The 20043-nt window shown below is 39.5% G+C and overlaps 1 protein-coding gene across 1 annotated transcript in view; it reads left to right on the top strand.

The window, feature by feature from the left end:
• Positions 1 to 488: 488 nt before the first annotated feature.
• The window catches only part of LOC144474124 (proton-coupled amino acid transporter-like protein acs), a 20617-nt gene continuing 1062 nt past the window's right edge, over positions 489 to 20043 (top strand). Inside the window, exons 1-7 of the mRNA XM_078188684.1 lie at positions 489 to 760; positions 12727 to 12773; positions 12864 to 12989; positions 13682 to 13954; positions 14064 to 14148; positions 19290 to 19562; positions 19643 to 19997. Of these exons, the coding sequence (XP_078044810.1) occupies positions 725 to 760; positions 12727 to 12773; positions 12864 to 12989; positions 13682 to 13954; positions 14064 to 14148; positions 19290 to 19562; positions 19643 to 19997 (1195 nt within the window). The 5' untranslated portion in view covers positions 489 to 724. The remainder of the gene's footprint in view (positions 761 to 12726; positions 12774 to 12863; positions 12990 to 13681; positions 13955 to 14063; positions 14149 to 19289; positions 19563 to 19642; positions 19998 to 20043) is intronic.

The raw sequence follows: 20043 nt of genomic DNA, 5'->3' as shown, positions 1-20043 counted from the left end.
TTAATCAAACGAAAACAGATACAAAACAAGCTTGGCGTTTAACGTGTTAATGATACTATGTATAAATAAAACAAAAAGATATGGATTGCGATTTTTCTATAACAGCAAAAGCATAGGAAAATTTAAAATATCGAGTTCGATGCGCGCTAAAATCGATCCGCAATATATCTCCTGTTTCCTGATCGAAATCGGTGAGGTCGCAGCGGGTAGAAAACTCGATTCTCGATTCGGTAGGAAAATTGGCGGCAATTGGAGCGCGATTCTCACAGCGGGCACCTTTCGTTCGTCCTGTCGAGTGGGGATTTACGAAAGGCAAAGTGTTTCCACGACGAACCGGCGTGTGTTAGATTTCGATCTCGTGTAGGACTCGTAAGGTAGTCGAGCCGCATCGTCGCGTCCGAATCACGGTCTACGAGTGACCAGCAGACGAAATGGCAAGAGTGCGGTGTGCCGTGTGTGCCACGATGCTATATAAACAATACTTGCCGCGAACCGTGATCAGTCGAGTTGCGGCGGCCGTACCTGTCGTGACACAATATAATGCATCGCACCATAACAAACTGAACGAGAACCGGTTGCCCTTTTTCCGCGTCTATCGTCGCAACGTGTTCTCATTTGACTTAACCTTGTTTGTTCCGCTCCTTCGTGTCCACTCGAATATTTTCCACAACCTGCACGCGAGATTAAGGCATTCCTGTGCACAGAAGTGACCGACACCCAAGCCATGTCGCACGACAATTTCGGATTTACCTCGAGCACGGTGAGTGTCATTGTCTCTTACCCGATTGTTGCTGTTCTTATTCGTCGTTTGTCTTTCGATTACACGCGTCCGTTGCACGTGCACTGTTCCAAACATTTCGAATAAGCCAGGTATGACGACTGTTGTTTTATTTGGTCCTCGCGAACTGTTGGAAATATTCAGTTATTGCATTCTTCTAAACATCCCTTGACTCTTTGAAGACGAAAGTTGTTATACGAGTTATATAGATTGATCTATTTTAATTTTCTGTTATTTTATGCAAACTTGGGTATTTTATACATATGACATTGAAGTTTGTGATTCATGCAACAATTACGCTTTGCATAGTTTTTGAAACATAAACAAATTTGTTAATGTTTAAATTATTTTCGAGCCTGGTATGACAATTTTTAGCGGTGCTTTAGAGTCTTCACTTGACTGTTAATACATCGCATGATAGATCGCAGGACAATCGACGATACATTATGGAGCTTGGAGAATCGAAATTACAGGTCGAACATTATCGAACCTCTGTCATGGTGGCAGTTACAACCTGTTGTGTTTAGAGTTCGTTGTGCGTGACAGCGTGATTAGAACGCGGGATAGATACAGGAAAAAAATGATTGAAGTTGTAATATACAAGTACGATTCGAATAAATTAACGACCAGTTTCCGCGTTCTGCTCGATAATTGCAATTCGATTTCCATTAATTACGTATCGTCGAGACACGGCCTCGTCGCATATCGAAACACCTCGGGAAGTTCGATACGTACGAACTGAGAGAAGGTAGTTCAGAGATGCTGTTTCATCGTACAAATTTGTTAATTTGTTGCTATTATTTTGTTTCCTAATATCTGTAAGTCACCTGTGTAGATAAAGGAGGAATTTAAAACTCCTCTTGAGACAATCGAACAATGATGGATCCATATTGGAATCTGTCAATCGATCTGAACTCCATTAGTCCAGACGATCGATGACCGTCGACCCGCGAATCGATTTATTTTATTCGGAAACAAATGGTTCGATTACCTATTGCCTCGAATTCGCTGCGAGGTGATTGCTCGCAAGACCAAGAAGGAAAGGAAATCGAGACGCCGAACGTAAAATTCTCGTCGAAGGACAATATCTCCTGGAACGCGTAAGCCGTGTGACGATAATACGGGTTTCATTTCAATAGAACCGAGTCTTTCGCGATCCGATGTAGGAAAGGAACGGTAATGTAGAGCCAATTATTTTTTTCCTTGCCATAGTCCTACATCATGAGGTCGTGAAATTCGCTAGAAAAAACTGAACCGCCATTTTTTCGAACTGTTAGTGAAACTGCGTGTCCTTCGAATCGTGATTGCCGCGGTTCTGCCATACAATTCGTTCCTTTGTTTTTTTTTCTCGCCTGCTAGTTTCAGTTTTTGTTGGTGATTCGTTAAGTTCAAATTTCGCGAACGGAGGAATTAGTTTGTCTCGCCCCGATCTTGTTATTGTTTGCTTTCTCGCGTCGTCATTGAAACACTTACTTGACTAGATTGACTTTTAGACTCGATTTTGGGAACATTCCGACTATTGTTCTGATTAATCATTAATCAGCGTAATCGCCGATCTCTCGATGAGACGATAAGTTGAAATTCAGTAGCTCGATAAACAGATCGAATAACACAAACCAGGCATCATTAGAGATCGATGATCCTTGCGGTGAATGATATAAAATAATGAACCACTGGGAGAAAGTAAGTCGGTAACGGACTTAGTGTTTAGAAGTAACGAACATTGTGCGTAATTTCATGAAAAAATGCAGCGGCATTGAACGGTGATTACGAACATGGCGTTGGAGGTTACCGGAAGGTCTATTACACTGGAAGTTGCGCAATTAACTGGCGCGGCATTTAAATGTTTTGAAATGTTTGTATACTAGAGTAATCCGAGATTTAGACAATTTATAATTTAAAAATATAAGGTCAAACATTTGTAAATATAAAAACTTGAAGATAACAACTTTTAGTTTATAATTGAAAAATAGTTGAATAATTACATATTCAAATACTTACGTAACTAATTAGTACTATCGGAATACACGGTACGAATAATTATTGAAATTTAAAATTTTAAAATATAGAAATTTGAAATTTGTAATGTGAACATTTAAAAAGTGAAAATTTGCAATATGAAAAACTTTTGAACGTGAAAGTTTGCGACTCGAAACTAAATAAAATGTCAAACATGAGAATTGAAAACTACTTACGAAAATCGAGTACTGGAAATTCGGTGTTGCCGAAACGGTAAGAGAAGAAACTAGCAAATTATATCTCATAGCAAGAAAGCAATTGGCATACGCCTGGAAGATGGTAACAATGATCCCGATTCCAGAGATCGTGCTTAAATTGTATCACGTTGCCATTGGTCAACCGTCGTCTCGTTCGACACGCGTTATACCCGAAAAAATGTCAACTGCCTTAACAGTTGCACCATCGATAAAACGAAAGATTAAACACTTGTCACTCTGATCTCCTGATATTTTTTCCCGGAACGCACTGCCTCGAACGAAAGCGATAGGAAAACGGCATCTGTTTATTGGAAAACACCTCGCGGTCGATCGCGTAATCTCGGAAGCGAGAAAAAGAAAGAAACGATTTGCCCAAGTAACAGCGGCTGGCCAACGATATCAAATGTTTGTTATTCTGATTAGCCCGGTCCCCGCCGTTCTGTTCTCGAGACGCTGTTTTTGAAGATCGTGCTTCCCGATAATGTCACGGCCAGATCGGTTTGGGTAGTGGAACTTTTTTTTTTTTTAGAAAATATCTGAATAACTGATAATGGAAATACCTGAAACCTGCGAGTTTCCTATTACAAACGTCGTGACGATCACGAAGCAACGCTGTACTGCATCTTCCTCGTATTGGTTTTATCCCCGTTCAGATAATTTTCTTGAATTTGCAGAAATGTCAGTGGAAGCGATGACTTACATCACTTGGGAAACATTGGATGCAATCGGTTTTGCCAGTCGCAATGAAATGGACAGTTTCAGTCAAAAATTGGGTGAAGACGTTAATTATGCCTTAGTAGAGACTGTTGATTTGATCATTTGATCGAGAATGATTTGCAAAAAGGGGTTGAACTGTGTTCGAACGAAAATTCTTCTATTGTCTCTCACTAAACACTGTAGATTTCTGATCATACTAGGCAACCTATTGAAATAAAAGGAATAGACGCGTGGTAACAAAAATCGTTTGCATAAAGGCGTTGAATTCTCTCCAGGTGAAAATTTACCTACCGCCTCTCAGTAAATACTTCATAAATGGTATTTCCCTGATTTTATTCTAATACTGATAAATGTGCGAATGTAACAAGTAAAATGGTATCCAACCGTGATTAGATTACGATGTGTCAGAAATTCCATGTATCTATGCCGATTAGGATCTATTGGCGATTTATCCGAGCTTATTCGGCGAGAGAGCTACTCGAGCCGAATCATTTCGAATGGATCTGTCGAATGGAAATATACAGGTAGCAATTCCTCTGCCGAGATAGTCAATATTTACAGGAACCGTTGATTCCCGCGGCTACTCCGGGGAAATGTTTGTTCTCGCTTTTTATCGCAAGGTCGACGGTTCCGCGGCTCATGAAAAATCACCTCCGAACCGTCAGAATCGCGCGATCACCGTCGATTTTGTCAGCATGATCGTTGTTTGATCGTGGGACACCCCAAGATTATAAAATCACGTAGTGCGGTAATAAACGCTCGAACACATTGTTCATCAGATTCTTCCTCGTATAGAAAGAAGCTTTTGATAATGTTAATTACGCTTATTTAGTCACTCGTCACGGTACCTGTAACTATATTAATGTATGTGTTTTGTTATATTCACTGTGATTATTTTAGTATGTATACTGTAACAATTTTGTAATATGCTACAGTTGTTGCATGTAATATTATCCATTTTTGAACATTTAAACATTGGCAAGACTTGCAGTTAACACAGTTAAAATATTAAATTAACTACACACGTATTACTTTCGTATTTATTATAAATTCATATTGTATTTTGTGCTGTGCTCGTATGTATTGCAGAACGAGGACAGTAATATCGGCTCGTTCTACTTAGAACCGTTTACTCATTTTGATGCATTCTTTGTCATCACATCGTTATCATTATATTGCTCGGCCGATTGATGTCCCATCGAACGGCAACGATCACCGAGAAAACAAGGATCTCTGGACTTTTTGTCCCGGGATTCCCACGGCGTTCGATAATCAGGGTTTTCCGATGTTAACCAGAGAGCCGGACACATTGTTATCTCTCCGATAATGACGTGAAAATTTATGACCCCGATAGTTCTGTTTGCAAAATGTTATTTTACTTCTTGCTGCGCTGCAAATTGTACGCGCAGGAAGTGTTAAGCGTTACGTATTTCTGTAATTATTGTTACATACTTCCATCAATAAGCTACGAATTTTTGTAGACAATTGAATTCTTTGTCTTAATCGAGACAAGCTGGTGAATAAACGAAATTGATTTTCTTTCTTGACAGATTGTAAATAATGGAGAAACAAGTTGTACATCTACAGAAAATTTGCAGTTTGTTAATGAAACTCTGTAGGTCCGCTTTTGCAATCTCAGCACCTGCAACGGAAATTGTTATACTTCGATTTGTAAAGCAGAGATTAGAGTAATCTCTAATCTTGATTTCAATGGACAATTGCTTTATTATGCAGCGAAATAAACCTGCAATCTCGGTGGTTTCGTGTTATCTAAATTCATTGAAGCGCTGCTGCACTGCGCCCGAGTGCGGGTGCACTGCACTTCGAATTTAGAATTTTTCTCCTTATTAGCAAGTCGATACTTCTACGTCTGCTGCAAGTTGTAGAATATAATATTATTATAGTTTATATCATAATTATATTATTATAGAGTATAACACTAACATAGTATAATGTTATCATACTGTATAAGAAAATATGTTACTGAAAACATGGAACAATAGAAAATAATTCTTTGAATTACGTTTAATGGAGATGTTTACGTTGAAAGTCCATTTACACACAAGTCCATTTATGTACGAGTCTAGAAAATAGCAGGTGCTTATCGTACTAGCGTACTTGAAATGTTCGGCTATATATATCTATGAATTTTGCATCGCCGTTGCCTGCAGGAACAGTAGTACTCGCATAAGTTTTTTCACTTCGGAACTCGGCCGTCTGTTCATTGGAACATTCCTCTAAGACGAGGCTGGCTCATTCCGCGAGATTTCCGGCTGGCTGGTGTCAGTCTGCGATTACTTGACGCTAAATTACCGGTGTTCTCCTCTCGTGTTTCTGGCTAATCTTGTTAAACCCGCAACGCCGTCACTTTTGCTACGATATTTTCGAGAGGAGTGTGTTAATGCGCGGCTTCTCGTACTGACGTCACCGTCGTAGAGACAAAGAAAAACCCTGGCGAATAGATTTCCATTGAAACCACTGGTTGAAATTATATTTAATAATTTAATATCATATTTAACACTTAAATCATACTTAATAATTATATCGCTTTTAATCATTTAAAATTATCTGTTTACAAGCTATGTTCTAATAGAAAATTTCTCATTGAAAGAAAAATCTGCAAAACGCAAGTCAACAAATTCCTTCGAGATAACACATTGGGCAGAAATGACGTCAGACGTAAGAAAACAAATAAACTAACGATCAATTATTGGAAATCGGATGCTAGTATCACTTTTATTAGTTTTCCGCAGAATGTTTCCACGATACTTTTTAGCTATAAAAATCTGTGAAATTCGATGAAAGTTACTTAGCACAGACCATCATGGGGATTAGCTTGGATTGCGCTCATCCTTACGATAGCAATCGACAGATGCTCGATCAGTAGTATGATTGAGCGATTCGATAAACAATCTTATCTGCCGTTCGACGACTCGGAAGCACAAGTAAAAACAGGAATTAACAGCTTTGCAGCTGCTCAAGTCTTCGAGTGGCCATTATTACCTTTCTAGCTATGATTGTCAAACGACAGCAACGATTGATCGGGCTTTAATTAAATTCCAACTTCGAAAAATTCCATTGACGTTCGTCTCAAATGATTTCCGATCCATCGCGACAGTCACTGTCAATGAAACGCGAATTTCACGGCTCGCAGTTCAACGATTTGCGGAACCAGACAAGCGATTTTTACGTTCCCCTGACAGTGAATCATTAATTTTTATTTGATTTCATTTAATTGGTTGAAACAAATTTATCCATTACAAGCAAATTGTAAATATTATATGCAACGAATAAAGAAGAATATGTAATATGAAGTAGAGAAAAGATATTGCAGAAAAATAGGAATCAATTAAATCTTAATCATCAAACTGGAAATTTGATGCACTTACTACAAGCACCGTCCGGGTCAAGTACAAAACTGTAAAGACATTAGAAAAGTTTGAGAATATTTCATGTTATGTACAACGTTCCTAAAATTATTAAAAGATAGAAGATATTTTCATCAAGTTTACGATTCTTACAATTAAGTTAAGCAATTATTATCTTTCATGAGGATCCGTGGTCTATTAATCACAGAAGCGAGTCGTGTTTATGTCGCATATGTCCGATATTGTTTTTCCCGCGAATCACCTCGAACGTTACCTTGATCGCGTTAATATCTTGTTAAGTCCGTCAATGTTTACGATCGTTCGTTTCTCCGTAATTGATAGCTGAGAGAAAAATGGGTTAATCCTTGTCAGACCGCTGACCATGATTATCTTGAGCTGAAAATTTGTACATTATCAGGAGTCTCGATCTCATTGTGCAACCGTAAGTTTTATACAAGTGAACATTTTCACAGTTTTTAGTATCATCATTTAGCCCCTGTGAAGACACAGCGATTGTCTAAATGTAATATATTGTCCGCTTTAATCGCTGTCTGTCAAGCGATCGTAGATTACAAATCGTGTGGCATTCCGTTTCGGCAAACATAATCAGCCGTAAATCATACCGGTTACAGTATCTATTCAGCGGCGAATTAGATGACAAATGTTTGTAATCCTTATGGTGTCCTCATGATTTAACAATAGGCAAACAGTCTGGAACTTAGAGTCACGTTTGTCGGCCGGGTCGCACGTGTTAGCGTTACTTTCATAATTGGCTATTCCCTTCTTGCCGACGATAATTAGCATCCCGATGGCACTCGTGTTTTGGAGTTTTTCTGATGCTCAAATACTGTTGAATATAAATCGATACGTATCGGATAATTTAATTAACAGCTCGTCCAGACGAAACCCCCTTTTTCTCCTGCCGTCGACTCTTCTCCACCGATTCAGCGGGACGATAATTGCAATAATTCAATTGGTGTGAAGCTGATTAACAGATCTCAATAACTTGTCATTGGGAATCGTTAATTTTTGACGCGTTAAAACGCGAATTAAATTACGCTCACGTCCGGAATACCGATGGCGGTGGTCTTCTCTCATTCAGGATAGAGTCATCGTTATCCTCTGACGACGTTCTCGGCGTCTTATGATTTATTCTGTCTCGCGTCGACTCATTCTGTTTGAAATTCTTCAACGCGACACAGAGTGGTCGATTAATTTCTCTCGAATGAATAATGAATACCCGGTTTCGAAATTCTCGCCAAATTATCGATTCCGTGAAACTTAAAGATGAACGATGTCACGTCAGATGTGATTGTCCTTAGATGTGAAATCAGGTATGATGAATGACGACGCATTATCGCGGAGCTTTTAATAATCTTGTCTCGAATTTTAATCGCCGTGGGCTGTCGATGCAGTGAACGAAAACTCGAGACTTTTATTATCCAGATTTCTAGTCGTATCTTGGTATCGATACAGCACTTTTTATTCCATCAATTAATGGCGAATATCATTTTATATCCGGTCGGACTAATCTATTAAAACAATCTATTCCAATCTCTTAATTTTACGTGATCTTTACAATTTAATTGAATTAACTTAAAATTTCGATCTTGATAAAAACTCAATCAATTTCATAAGAAACAAATAAATATGCTTCGATATTGATAATAATTAGGTATGATTTCTGAAAAGATTTAGCATTTACCCTACTTTAATTTCCAATTCTGATCTAAACATAATTAGGTAGAATAATTAGGCAATTGTAGGTTTTTCTATGGTACTGATTTTTCTATCCGTTTCCTGTGAACATTTTTGAGTCACTGAGTATATGAATCGCCCGATGCAACGGCTCCTCGTATAAGTAGTAGATGCAGCCGCCTTTGGTCAGACACATGCAGCTATCTTCTGCATCTCCAGTGATGCAACTGTATCATCTATCTGCCCCGGACGTCTTCAATGCGTCTGTTTCACATTTAATAATTTCCTTCCTAATGCACATTCACATTCAATCTATTATTCTGATACCGTCAACACATTTATACACGTGACATCTCTTCAATTATCCTCATCTCCTCATCCTCAATCATTCGGAGAAATTGCAATTAACATTTTCTGTTTCGTCATAAATGCAGAAAATCTTAGTTATATATGCATACGAATAAAGTTGTTATTATTATAATTGTTAACCGGTATTAATAATAACAATTAATAATTATTAATATTTATAAGGAATAATAAATAATGATAATTATTAATAATTATTAGAAATTATTACTATTAATGTTGCGGAACGTAATGTCACGCATAACTATAATCGCTGAACGAGGTATAAATTAATAGGAACAGAAACGAAACGGGTGTTGATTTCCTCCGTCGTATTTCAAATCAAATCGAATGGTCGTCTCGGCTCGTGAAATTTTTCATTGCGCCGTTAGATAAGCTCGCAAAGAAGTCGGATAAGCAAATCTCTTTTGCTCAGACTACGGGTCCGAGAAAATCGAGTTTGGAAACTCGTTCTACATGTCTGTCCGTGGCACGATGTTTCTACTTCTCGCAAATATTAATACCTGCGCGCGGGCGCGTCGAGTTTCCGAACTCGATTTCCTCCAAAACGAGGTTGCGACTAAAGAAATTCCGCTTCTTTTTTCGCGAACTCATTTCTCCTTCTCGGTTCTTTCCAATTAACTTCGTACGATCAAGCTGTTTACACGGGAATTAGGTTAGCGACGCGAAATGGCCATTCACTTTTCATTGTAGAAACAACAAAGGATCTTCGTCTTTACACAGTACAAAACTTTCCAGTTCTCATTTAATCACTGGGACCACGGGTATAAACGTTGTTTTAGTTTTCGACAATTAATTTATATCTTCATTACATGTTTCGAAAAACCCAACGAATTTTAACGAATTTCTTTTCAACAAAATTTACAAATTGAATTGCAAATTATTGTAATCATATATTTTTACATTTTTGTCAGAAAGATTCGCCGTTTTAGTGTTAATTTGTTACAATGTTTTATGCGTTTGAAGTGAAAAAAGAAACGTGTAGATCAATCTTAAAACAGTGAAAATATTTAATATTAAATATTTTAATATTTAATTCGCTTAATATTAAATTAAAATATTTAATATTTTTTAATAAGACAATTTTCATGTTAGACAAAATTCGCAGGCTATTAATAATCATAAAACTATTGCCGATCGATCTTCTACAATTTCTCAAAAATATTTGAATTATACCTGAAGAAAGAATTTCTTTCGACACTCGATACAACCATATCGACCATATCAATCAATTTCAAGAATTTTAGAATACTTGAAAATATATCGATTAGAGACGGGTCTAATAGGATTTCGCAATTAATCATTCTACCGGCGATCATTTATTGACGTAACGGCGGACGTTACCGTTTCACTCATCACCGTATCATTTTTCTGTAATCTGGCACGATGAATTCTACGCGATAAGCGTGCCGCGTTATAACACGATAACGACGATGGTTTACAATCGCTTGTGAATCGATCATCGTAAACGGAAAGTACCGTTTGAAATCGGCCGATTCTCTGAATAGGCCAGCTGCTCCCGGATAGAAATATTTGCGTGTATGAGCTCATTAAACGCCACCGCTTTCGTAATACTTTCGCATGTGACGTAACGTTTGCACGCCGCGTCGGATACCAGAATCGTAACATGCCGATCGATCGGCCGATCAACACAGCATCTGACAGACTGCGAGCATACCGCGTGCATCTGAATTTCTAACGTGGACGCGAAAGTTCGAGGATGCTACGGCACATAGTAATTAATCAGGATGTCCGCGATGCCTTTTGATCAGCACGTAATTAAACCTTTTCAACGCGAAAGATGGTGGAATGTAACGGTGGACGCAGGCTGCACAATTTCTCGCGGAAATCACGTTTTTATGGAAACTTTGATTCCATTGTAAGTTCAAATTCGAAGGAAGCTGTTTGATTTCCGATTAGCCGAAGGCCGGATCTACACGGATGAAGATTAACATTGAGAGAACAGTGTTCCCTTGTATGTTTCGACGGTCATGTACGAAACGTGACTCGACGCGTAAACTATGCTTAAACTGCTCGCGATAGCCTGCATACGATTGCATATTTAATTTCTGTCCACCGTTCGTTCCATGTAAGCGATTCATAAACGACAAACGTTGACCTTAGGTTAGCTGGCCTTTGAATCCATATGATTCAGCTTAAATCGAATTTGATACAACGGAGGATTTAGGATGATTCACTGAGATTATCTTTTTCTTTGTTTTCTTAAAATGTAACAATATTCAGATTTCGAAGAATAGTCATCGCTGATACAATAACAATATTACCTGCACATGCAGCCACTCTCTATTTATCTTCGTCTCTCAGAACCTGAACAGTACCGCGCCAACATCGTAATCTAGCTTTCGTAATCCAAAGAACTATATCTAAATCCACATTTAAGTTCTCGTGAAACCTATCAAAAGGGAATAGGATCAGATTCGATTAATCGTCTTCTGATAAAAGAAACCGATACCAGGTGCTCGGTGTAAAACATTCTTGTCAAATTATGACATCGTTCTTTGGTATTTTTTTGTGTCGGGAGGATCTAAAGATAATGTTGCCACGAGCCTGCTTATGGTTCACAGCAAAGACAAAATTATTTCTCCATTTTCTACTACGATCATTATATCATGTAGTAAAAAAACCAATAAAAACCACCAATGATCAATGTATCTATCTGTAACTATTTTTCAAAGCAACTTAACGATAATGTGCAACATCGATCACGGTTTATTGATATTGATAGTATGTTGTTCCATAAAATTTTATTCGGAGACTAAAACAAATATTAGTTAAAACGCAAATGTTAGTTGTCTTCAGCGGCACGATTCATGTGCGTCCCAGCATACAAAACACTCTTATCTCTAATCTCGGTTTTGTTTGGGCATCCGCAATTCTACTGCGACCGGCTATTCATCTCCGACCGTGAATTTCAGTCGACAAAGAGTTTCCTAATTGACGCAGTTCGAATTTACATCGTAAATCTAATACCGGGAAGCGTCAACAGATCTTTATCGGCCCATGTGCGGGCGTGCAGTGATCGACGCGATGCGGCGAATTTAACACGCGTTAATTCGTGTTAGATCAGCGAGACAGCTAGTGAATGTTAAGTCAAGTGATCGAAGAGAAACGCGAGATCCTCGGCGAATTGTGCACAATTGCGACTATTGACGATCTTCGAGTACCTCTTTAGCATTTTAATGGTCATCAGATGGACCGGAACTTGGCTAACTGATTGACAAATGAGTGGGACATCGATTTATTAGACAAAACGTTTTGTAATACGTGTGGTAACACGTTTGACTGAGCAATAATGTGCGAATAATGACCAGTCCATAATTTATTAAGACGATAAATGTGATTAATAATCGGACAGACTGAATTTGAATTGATTAATGTCTGCATCGGTGATTACTCTAACTGCCTACGAATTTGCATATCCTTGAATTGTTGAAAGACTAAGACTTTGAATGGTTGATAATTTGTACCGTCTGTCAAAGATTCTGTTCATCCGAGAGTTGTATATGTATTATGTATGCAAGCTTGGAAATCATAATTAATGAGAGTTTTCTTTTCATTTTAGGATGGACTGGACGCTAAAAAGTGGACTTCACAGAATAATCAAAATGGGTAAGATGCGACTCAGTAGTATTAATGTATCTTAGAGTATTATTTCTCTTTCTGTAATTTCAACTTCTAATAATGTCACTCGCGTTTTAGTTATGACCAGGGACATAATAAGAGCAACGTCTACGTTTTGGAGCTGGAGGACAAGAAGAAAAGTGTACAGGAGTGTGAAGAAGATTACAATCCGTACGAACACAGGGTAGTTCAGCATCCAACAACGTAAGTTTTCATACTTTCATTATCTACTTTCTTTGTTTAATTGCATTTTCATTCGTGTAACTATTACGCAATGACTTTGTCGCATTCTTTTAGAAAGCAAGAGTTATCCAGGATTTTTTCCCGCCATCCTTTCTTTATCGACGAGAAGGAATAATAATTTGCAAATCGATACAATAGTCGACTGAATAAAACCGCTAGGATTTGCATAATACCGGTTATAGTGCACACGCGTAGCCTTATCGTTTATTCCGACCGCGTTTCTGTAGATACAAATTACCCGGTAATTTGTTGCGGCGATTAGTCATGAAGCGGAAGAATAAGATTGTCCTCTGCGAAACTGCTTCGAGGAACACAGAAACGCTGCTAGCCTTGTTCTCGCGTTTAACGGCAAATGCATGCGTTAATGTCGGCCACGTTTTTGAAAATTGTGCTCTCATTTCCGTAAATGGGCCTTATTAAGCAAATAATTCTGTCTATCCCGACGCCTCCAAAATCCATAAAAGCTACCTACTTAATTCTTTACGCTGGAAGCAATCTTGTAGTTAACGTAAACTGTGTGGGTCCTTTCAAAATGCTACTACTACCCACATGAATATTATTTATCATCCTAGAGTCCCTACCAATTGTGCAAAGTCCTAAAAAGTTAGGTACCTAGATTAAGAAAAATGGTAACAGCTGGATGACCATTTCAGGAGCTGGGAGACTTTGCTGCACTTGCTAAAGGGAAGCTTGGGAACTGGAATTCTCGCCATGCCGAAGGCCTTTCACCATTCGGGCTACGCAGTGGGCCTAGTGGCAACAATCATCATTGGTCTACTTTGTACTTACTGTATACGAATACTCGTCACCTCGCAGTACGATCTCTGTAAGAGGAAGAAGGTGCCGTCGCTGACATATCCCGCAACAGCAGAAGCTGCGTTGTCCGAGGGTCCAACGTTGTTCAGGCCATTATCGAAATCGTCAGTGTGAGTACACATTCTACAGTTACATCATCGTCCAACCGAGTCTATAAATAACATTTAGAAGATTAACCAATTCAAGAAGAAATACAGACGAAGGTATTCTTATTTGTAGACACGTCATAAATCTGTTCCTAATGGTCTATCAGCTGGGCAGCTGCTGTGTCTACACGGTGTTCATCGGCACGAATTTGAAAGCGGTTAGTGTAATTCTTTCAATTAATCTGTTAAATGAGAAGCAAGTCTAGTTCGAGACCTTGCTTCTTGAAAGAATATTAATAGATTGCAGATCCCATGTAGTGATGCCGTGGATAAGTAAATAAAACAGGAGACAGTAAATGTAGCAGAAAAATCAAAGAATACTCTGTTATCATCGGATTCAGAAAAGACACAACTTTCTATTTTACTCCTGGTTTCTGCTACTAATGTAGATCAGATTTATTCTGTATAAAGATCTGCAATCTAGTAATCAGTTTACCAAAAGAGTAATCAGTTTACCAAAGTTTGCTTGGTCTAACGTTTTGATGGTCACACATTTACCAAAAGCTTGTACGAAGGTGCTGATGCTACTAGACCAATAAGTTGACAGAGAGAAGTCACGCAGCTGTGGCAGTGGACGTTGGAGCGCTAGAACCACAGTGATCCGGTACAGAAATAGTAAATACAGAAACGAGTGTACACGTCGATCTAGCTTTTACCGTAAAGAGCGCTCGCGGACAGCCAGCCCCCCCTTTCCCCTTCTCTTTCTCTGAAGAGAGACGGTTGTGTGGGCAGCGAGAAAAAGGAGCATGTAGGTCAGGGAAACACGGCGCGAGGAATAAACGATTAGACGCTGCCGGGCGAGTAATGAGCGTCGGAGTCAAGGTGATAATGCGCGTGCACATGGACAGGTTCGTTGACATTTCGCGATGGGGAGGATGTGGTCGCCGTTTAAACGCTTATTTACGAGGACAACAGCCGTCTCTGCGCGATCAGGAAGCTCCTCGAGCCGAAGAGACAGTGAATGTTAACTCTGACCGTGAGCCGTTGTTTCACTGTACTTCCTCGTCTCTCCATTCCTGCCTAACCATTCTTGCTCATTGAATGAAAAGTGATCGTTGCATGTCCTAGTTCTTCGAGGAATCATTCTTCCAAGATCTTATGAGACAGACATGGATTCGTTATAACAATAAATAGTTTTGTGAAAAATTAAATGCACTTCTATTTGGATGGTTGTTGGTAACAGAGATAAAGAAAATTACTTTTAGTGAACATTAAATTATGTTGTCGGTGCGAGTAAACTAATTCATTCAACAAATTATAAAGTAGATAGATCTGAAAAGAGGATAGGGAGTTAGTAACGCCTTACCAAATGCAAAAGAGTTAGATCTGAATTAATAGTAGATTCATTGTGCGAATATGACAGTTTCAAACAATTCTACAGTAAAAGAATCGTATAGTGAACTTGTCCGGTTCAGTGAACAGGTTCGCGACAAGATTAGTCATCATTCTTATGATGAACATCAGATTAAAAATTCCGTGGGCTGTGCCGGTTCTTCCCGGAGTGTTTAAGGATTCAGCACGTCGCTTGACGATCGTAGGAATGATCCGGTGGTAGGAGGATCGGAAGAGACCGGCTCTGAACCATCATGAATCCGGTGTGAGAGGTCGTCGGCAAGTCTGGCTTGATTCCGTTTCCCTGTACATTGCCGTATAACTACGAATAGATTCCGCTCACGTTATCTGGCGTCGTAAAAATTTCAATCGTCCCGTTTGTTAATTCTTCTGGGTTCATTAGCTTCTTTGAACGCAGCGGGGTCTGGCAGTAGAACAGCTAACCGTGTTACATGCTAGGTCGGTGATCTATAGCGTTCTTGAAAGTCGATCTGATTAATTATTCGCGATTCCGCCTTCGATGTCTAACAGTATCGATTTAATTGGGGCAGTCTTCCTTTGTATTCGTTTTAGTGGGATTTTAAATTCTAGATTTCACATATGCAATTATGTGAAGTTGTTGAATGCAGTTTGATGTGAAAACAAATTTTGCGAACAACTTTAGAAGGATCAAGTAGATACAAATGATCTATGACGTTACAAACAGCTTGTCTTCAAACCGTTGATTTTATAAACAATTTCTAACATATTTCAATTAATAATGAATTCTGACAGTATTCATTATGTTAACATTATGATTCAGCTGCAGATCTGTATGCGCATACATTCATTCCTATTACTTAGCCTTCTCAGTACTATTAAATTTCACTCGTCGAGCTTTGTCACAAACGCATAAAATGCGAAATAAGGAAAAGTCGATTACAAGTCAGGATTCTGTAACTTAGTCAGCGAGTTCTGTAAAAAACGTTAGAGGCTCAATATTCGATTTCGTGGTGTACAGAGAAAAACTGGACGGTGAGCGTGTCGATGTTGGTTTAGCCAGGGTGCGTAACGTGTTGCTCACTACGCAATGTAATGGATAGTTAGCGGCATGGTTGCGACACATTATTACACCGAGTGGATAGAATGTGGATGCAACGGGCACCGACGGTGAAAACTTGAGTCTTGTCGCGGTTGGCCGCGCTAGAAGAAGCATATTCGATTCTCGCGAGTATGCCTACGACAAAGAGAGAACCGTGACCCGTAGATAATGTTGTTTGATTAATCGCCTCGTTTGACAGCGAATGAACACCTGTCCCATTCAAGTCACCGATTTTTCTTCGAATTCCATCAAGTAGCACGAAGATGAAATGCAAGACGCTTCGACGACCTTTCGGCCGGGCACAACTCGAATTGCAGAACGAAATATTGGACGTAGATTATTCAATAGAACGATTCTTGTTCCTTGTAGATTTTTACGCTTCACAAAAGTCAGCTAAAATTAGACAAAAGCCAAACAAAAATTATCTATTTGGAAGCTCTAAAAGTAGTTTACTTTTGTATCCTGTAAACAAATTTGTTCAGCGATCAAAAGATACAGGATAAACGGACAAATTACATAGTTTCATAAAATGAACGAGCAAGAATGTGATAATTGGTATCTAGACTCAGTCGGTTTACGGTAATGCCGTGAGGTATTCAATTCGTCCGGTTGCACGGTTCCCAGGTTCTCCGAACGATTAATCGTCGATTAGTCCGAACCCGTATAATTTTCGATAGTAAAAAGTTTGGATAAATCCCCACATGTGAACGGAATTTATAAGCAGTTCATATAAGCCTTCGGACCGTTGCATAATGCGGTGTACGCCGATTGAAATCGGTTCGATCCGGCTGCGACAGGAACTAAGGTGCAATTTTCTACCAGGCACAAAAACTCTACAGTTCGTGGCTAATTTTTCCGAATGTATCCATTCGATCGAGACTCAACCGGTTTCGCGGTGATACGGGCCCTAGGTGCTTGACTCTGAGACACAGGATATAGGATCCCAAAATTTAGACGTTCGTTTATAGATGTCAAGTTTTCTCGGTTAAGTTTTAATGAAATTATGTCGTAACGCGCTATTAATCTTGAGAGAAGACGAATCGCGATTGTTAAACTAGAATGAAAACGCCTGATCGAGTGAAAATAGAACGCCTTAAGGCGATTCGCATTGCCGAAGTACAAGTTTCTTTTTCTGGTTGTCTTTAACGACGACGCAGACCTTATGCGAGACTGGCTGGCGACTCAACTATTACACCTAGTTGGCGTTATCCGATTCCTGTTGTCCGATGAAACTCGCTTTGTTAGTCATCACGGTGATTAGCCGGCCGTGTGCGAAACTCACAGCGTAATTTCATATAAATTCCTCGACCTGCGATCTCTTCCAGTTATACTGATGAGGAAACGTCATCTTCATGTGAAATCTGTACATCGGTTAGGACGATTATATGTTGATGACATTGTTGTCACAATAAGGAGTAATACCCGACGTAATATTACGTCTGACTTGATTCGGGGTTCAATGCACAACTGAATTAATTCGCAGTTCAACGCGCGAACGAATTGATCCGTCGTTCAATGCACGACTGGCGTAATATTACGTTATTATAAGCGACCATCGCGTTACATACCTCTGCATTCGTGAAATTGTTAGGAGTTTCGACATGTTATTACGACCCATGTGCTACTATTTGTATTGAACCATCCCGTTATATACTTCAGCAGCACTCTTAACGACGTATTATTACGTTCAGCGACCTACTTTCCATTGATATAATGTTCTACATTAACGATTCTACGATCGATAGATTCGCACGTGTATCGATTACAGCGTCGCGCACCGAGTCTGATTAATTTTCTCTATGTAGCGCCGTAATTGTCCGTCGTACGCAAGGATAGATTTAGCATCTAACAGAAACACGGTTACGTAAATTCTCACGTTCCGCAAGACGCGCTGTCGACAATCCCGAGAGCGGACCGCTTAATCAGCATAATGCCGTCGGAATTGCATCGATTGAAATGCATTACATGATCCAGTGTGCTCAACGCAATTAACGAAATCACGGTGTTGCAGCATTCGGCATGACGCGACGCGGACGTACGGGTGCGGGTGCCAAGATAATTCTCTAAGTGGGTCCACCACCGTAGGAAAGCAATTCGTATTTCCGCTTCGCTAATTACTATATGAAGCGCGTCTTTGTGTTGATCAGTTATGCAACGATTTGCTGCGGAATGGTTCTCTCTTCCGTGGAACATAGAGAAATTCGTGCGAATGGGAATGGGCGAATAAAAAAAAAAGAATGCGTGCGTTAACGGTTACGTCACCGTCATCGGCTTACGTAAAGACGAAGGCTGAACGCAACGAGATCGCGAAAATAGTACACGTTAGGCTGCGTCTGGGCACGTTTCCGGTTGTCCTTGAATCCATCGATATCAGCAATCCCAGGCTGTAATGACGATCACTATTGTTTGCGCGGCATTTCGCGATGACGACAGCCGATTTGCATCGATACGATAACGGTTGATTTACGCACCACGATAAACCATAGAAAGTTTATGGCTGCGACCGTGCAGTTCCAAGTTGGCACCTGTTCTACGTAGAATCCATAAATTTAAAATGCGTGACTTTAATGCGCGGTTATGCAATCTTCCTTAAAATGTGACTTCTTGTAGCTACTGTAATTAACTACATGATAGCTATGAAATTAATTCAAACTACGGGTTTATATCGTTCGGCAAATAAGCGTGTTAAATGGCACGTGGGGAAATGATTGGATCTCCGCTGCACGTGCGTCGAGGAAGGGATCGATGGCGTGTTATCGCGCCAATGTAAACACATAATCTTTACACGAAGTCGATAAAGATTCAATTACACATCAATTTTAGCTTGTATAATATTTTGCTATATTTTTACACCACATTAAATGACAAGTATCCTTTTAATTCCAGGCTTTGGATGATTACTTGCCGAATGTCGACCTGAGGCTGTACATGCTGATGATCCTACTTCCCTTGATCCTCATCAATTGGATCAGAAACCTGAAGTTCTTGGCTCCCTGTTCGACCGTCGCGAACGGAATCACGCTCGTCAGTTTCGGTATAATATTGTACTACATCTTCAGGGAACCTCTATCCTTTGAGAACCGTGAGCCAATTGGCAAAGTCGAGGACTTTCCGCTTTACTTTGGTACCGTGCTCTTTGCACTGGAAGCTATTGGTGTGGTGAGTACTTTAAATTCTAAATAATAAGCCGTCCAAAATACGATAAGAGTTTAGGAGATCTTAAGGTCATCTAATTTCAGATCATGCCTCTGGAGAACGAGATGAAGAAGCCCAAAACTTTTATTAAGACCTTTGGAGTGTTGAATACTGGTATGGGATTCATAGTGGTCCTGTACGCAGCTTTGGGATTCTTCGGCTACATCCGCTATGGCGCTGCAGTTGGAGGCAGTATCACAATTAGTTTAACCAATCCTTTACTCTTGGCCAAGGCTGTGCAAATTCTCCTGGCTATCGCCATCTTCTTTACACATCCCATTCAATGCTACGTGGCCATTGACATAGTCTGGAACGAGTATATTGCTCCCAAGTTAGAGAAGAACTCGCATAAACTCTTCTGGGAGTACGTCGTGAGGACTCTCCTTGTTCTTCTTACATGTAAGAGAAATATTTAATTGTGTGGAACTATCATTAATTGGTATTT

The sequence above is a fragment of the Augochlora pura genome, chromosome 8 (assembly GCF_028453695.1).
Source record: "Augochlora pura isolate Apur16 chromosome 8, APUR_v2.2.1, whole genome shotgun sequence".
Lineage (NCBI taxonomy): Eukaryota > Metazoa > Arthropoda > Insecta > Hymenoptera > Halictidae > Augochlora > Augochlora pura.
Note: the sequence above shows the minus strand (reverse complement) of the source record. Positions and strands in the feature narration are given on the sequence as shown.